Source organism: Austrofundulus limnaeus, unplaced genomic scaffold, assembly GCF_001266775.1.
Source record: "Austrofundulus limnaeus strain Quisiro unplaced genomic scaffold, Austrofundulus_limnaeus-1.0 Scaffold665, whole genome shotgun sequence".
NCBI classification, from domain to species: Eukaryota; Metazoa; Chordata; class Actinopteri; order Cyprinodontiformes; family Rivulidae; genus Austrofundulus; species Austrofundulus limnaeus.
The window spans coordinates 79,126-83,379 of NW_013953067.1; the positions used below are offsets into that span (position 1 = coordinate 79,126).

The 4,254-nt window shown below is 38.2% G+C and overlaps 1 protein-coding gene across 5 annotated transcripts in view; it reads right to left on the reverse strand.

The window, feature by feature from the left end:
- Nucleotides 1-2,799, reverse strand: part of grip1 (glutamate receptor interacting protein 1) — a gene marked incomplete at its 3' end in the record, with an annotated part of 51,972 nt that extends 49,173 nt beyond the window's left edge. For 2 of the 5 annotated variants that reach the window (XM_014027613.1, XM_014027610.1), the window contains 1 exon segment: nucleotides 2,403-2,799. In XM_014027613.1, the coding sequence (XP_013883067.1) occupies nucleotides 2,403-2,457 (55 nt within the window). 5 annotated transcript variants of the gene reach the window in all.
- Between the last annotated feature and the right edge of the window lie 1,455 nt (nucleotides 2,800-4,254).

The window sequence follows — 4,254 nt, forward strand, 5'->3', positions numbered from 1 at the left end:
GTTCTCACTGTGGTTCAGTGTTTCTCTGATTGCATAAAAATAAACTGAATTTAATCAGATTTTATGTTCTTTACATTAAAATTAGAATATTTTAAAGACATAAATGGTGATAATTTGCCTCACTTACAGAATCAAAACATGTCACCGTATATCATACTGTGACACCTGATGTATATCATATCACTAAACTATTGCTAATACAAACATTTACTCCTGTTGACCACAGTTTAGCTACCTTTAACCCTTCAGCTGAGCTGTTTTAGCTTTGGTCTATGGTTCTGGTAKAAATTAGACTGGAGCTCAGTTTGGATCATTTTAGCTTTTAGCAACACTTTAGACAATTTTAGTTTTAATCGTACAAGTTTGTTACTTTAAACTCATAAAAACAGTTAAGCTAATTATAGCTTTTCTCTACAATTTTGCTGATTTTAGCTCATACCTGCAAGTCAATTTTAGCCTTTAGCTACGGTTTAGACAATTTTAGTCTTAAATCTACAATTTAGCTACTTTTAGGACTCAACTTCAGTTGAGCTAATTATAGCTTTTCTCTACGGTTTTGTTAATTTTTAGCTTTAAGCTACAATTTAGCTAATGATAGCTTTAAGCTACTGTTAGACAATTTTATTTTTTAATTTACAAATGAGCTATTTTGAGCTCTAATTAATTATGCCAAATATAGCTTTCCCCTACAATTTAGCTAATTTTAGCTATTAGCTACAATTTGGACAATTTTAGTTTTAAATCTACAATTTAGCTACTTTTAGGACTTAGATACAGTTGAGCTAATTATAGCTTTTCTCTAAGGTTTTGTTAATTTTTGCTTTAAGCTACAATTTAGACAATTTTAGTTTTAATCGTACAAGTTTGTTACTTTAAACTCATAAAAACAGTTAAGCTAATTATAGCTTTTCTCACAATTCTGCTAATTTTAGCTAATAGCTACAAGTCAATTATAGACCATTTTAGTCTTAAATCTACAATTTAGCTACTTTTAGGACTTAAATTCAGTTGAGCTAATTATGGCTTTTCTCTATGATTTTGTTAATTTTTTGCTTGAAGCTACAATTTAGCTAATCATAGCTTTAAGCTACTGTTTCGACATTTTTATTTTTTTAATTTACAAATGAGCTATTTAGCTCTAATTACATACTCTAATTATAGCTTTCCTCTACAATTTAGCTAATTTAAGCTTATAGATATAAGCCAATTTTAGCCTTTAGCTACAATTTAGACAATTTTAGTCTTAAATCTACAATTTAACTACTTTTAGGACCTAACTTCAGTTGAGCTAATTATAGCCTTTCTCTAGTTTTGTTAATTTTTGCTTTAAGCTAAAATTTAGCTTTAAGCTACAATTTAGCTAGCTATTGTTTAGACAATTTTAGTTTTAAATTTACAATTTAGCTATTTTGAGCTCTAATTAATTATGCTAATTATAGCTTTTCTCTACACTTTAGCTAATTTTAGCTTTTAGCTACACAGTTTAGACAATCTTAGTTTTGAATCAACACTTTAGCTACTTTTAGGTCTTAGCTACAGCTGATTTTTTTGTTTTTTCTCTACAGTTTTATCTTAACTTTTAGCTACCTTTTTACTCTTTTTAGCTTTTATTCTGCTTGTTTTAACTTGAACAACTCAGTTTCAGCTTCTTGGAAAAATTTCAACGTTTAATAAGTTCTGACTGAAAATATAAATGTCTTTAGTTTGAAGAAACTTATAGTGAAAAWACTAAATACCTGTTAAATTGATAGAAAAATACAAGTGTTTAAAAGCTGTTAGACATTATCTGTTTAGCTGTTAGTTGTGGTTATGAGCTGAAACATTTAGTTACTCATTAAAAACAAAAATAAAATAACTTTATACCTAAAAACATTATGTTACTGCAGCCTGAGGAGAAGCTGGGTGTTTAGTTTATGATGGTTGTTATAAAGAAGCGGATATGAGCCTCAATCTGAGGGGTCGCGGATTTAACCGAAACACCGGAGCTGCTGACCACCCGCAGCCCGGCGAAACAGCTCGGTGCACGGGCAGGCAGCGGGACAGAACCGCCGGTTAACCTGGTCGTTAGCAGCTCCTGATCGGTTGACCGGTCACCGTGAAGACCGTAACCTCGAACACACCGTAAAAAAATCAAACAGAATCACTGTAACGTCACTGCAGCCTCAACCAGCGCGACGCGCGCGCACACACACACACACACACACACACACACACACACACACACACGGTATCAACTTTCATTAATTTAAAAACAGTCAATCGTCTCCGCGCAGCTCGAGAGATTTCACCGCTGATAATTAACGAACACGCGCTCATCCACACACACGCGCGCACTCACACAGACAGACGCTCACTGGTGGGTCTGTAGGAACCTGCACGTTCCGGTCCGGGTCTGGGCTTACCTCCTTCCTGGTCCGGCTGGAGACAGGCCGGAATGTTCTTCTTCCAGCCGGGCATGATGCACCTGAGGGCGGTTAGGGAGTCCAGGGCGGCCCGCTAGCAGTCACACAGCAGCAGCAGCGGGGACAGTAACATGGCTAGTTAGCCGTAGCTCGCGCTGCTTCACCTCCCCCTGCTCCGAGTCTCTCTCCTCCTCCTGGAGGTCTCTCTACCCCCTCCCCATCCGTAACTCCACCCCCCCGAGCCTCGCCGTCTCCCGAGGAGCCGGAGCGGGGTGACGTGATGGCCGCGGCGGAGGCACAACCGGTCCGAGCCCGAACCCGTTAGCTGCCCTGTCCGCTCCGTTATCTCCACAGACTGCTCTGACTGACGGCACGAGGCGAAGTTAACGCTCCGTTTCCCGGGCTTTGGAGCGCTCCCGCAGCACGCGCTTTCGGTGCTGCGCACGCGCGTCATTCACTCGCGGCGGATCGATTTAAAGCAGAACATCAGAACTAAGTTCTAGAAAATCAGTTTGTTTCTTTAAAGTGCGTTTGATCGATAATTCTGCAGGTGTCTGACCGCTTCCACAGGAATTATTTATTTATTTTTGTTTGTGTAAAATAAAATCACAAAAGGGTCCTAAATCAGGGCTATTCAACTGGCGGCCCGCGGGCCACATCCGGTCCGTGAGTGACCAAAGTTCGGCCGCTAATTGGTTCATTGATCTCTTAAACCCAAACCCTGGTTTTCTTCTTTAATTAGTTAAACACAGTGGTGGGCACCAGCCCGCTAAAGCGCAAATCCGCTAATTGCGAACCTGAATATTTTATTTGCACTTTAGCGGTCTTACTAATTTTTATAATTCATAAGCAGATTTGCACCTTCTAAAATCAAAATGCAGTACCTCTAATAACTAATTATCTACCAGTCATCATTATGTTGAACAGCAGAAGGTATGACTGTCAATGAATCACTATCCAACAGCACCCCTCCCAGATAAACACTCTTATTGTGAAGGTATACATCCTGCTGACTGTTGCTTTGGGTCACGGTTCTGATTTCCCACAATGCTTTGTGTCTGCTTACGTAGCAGGAAGACAATACTAAAAACAGTTTACGTTTGTAATCCATACTAAAATTTGGTATGTATTGATTTATTTTACTTTACAATCAGAGCTCCTTTTTTTAAAAAAGTAAAGTTTAAACGCTGGAGCTCCATATTTGACATAATTGGTCGAAGCAACCGGTTTAGAGAAGCAGAAATGATTTAAAGATGTTGTTCTGATGAAGACTGACATCTAGTGGTCAACTGGGGCAACTACATGGAAAACTTTAAAAYCCAAGCTCTTATTTTGAAGGGAAGATAGTTTCCTGTACTGCGTGCTTTCGTTTTCTGTCACAAATCAAATCCGTCATGTACCCAGAATGCATCACTTCAGTTTTCCAATAAACAGTTTTAAAATTACTTTATTGATGCTTCTTTAATGAAAAATCTACAACAAACAAAAGAAAAAGACGAACTAGCAATCCTCAACAACTTTTTAATTTTTACACCAGGAGCTAAAGGTCTGTTTCAGGAACTCACATCTCCAGCAATCGGCGGTTATAGGATTAAGTTGTAAAAGCATCCATACACCGCTAGTTGGCAGTGTTGTACAAATGTTTGTACATATGTATGTACATGAATTATTGCCAGCTACTGTCAAATTGAACTTGGGCTTTAAAATTAACTTCTGCTAGTTTTTCTATAGCATAAGCATTTTAGAAGTTGCGGACCTAAATATTTACATAAGTGCTTTAGAAATTGCGGAGAAAATTGTTTGGATTAGCGCTGCCCACCACTGATTAAACATAGACATGTTTGGTTTCTAC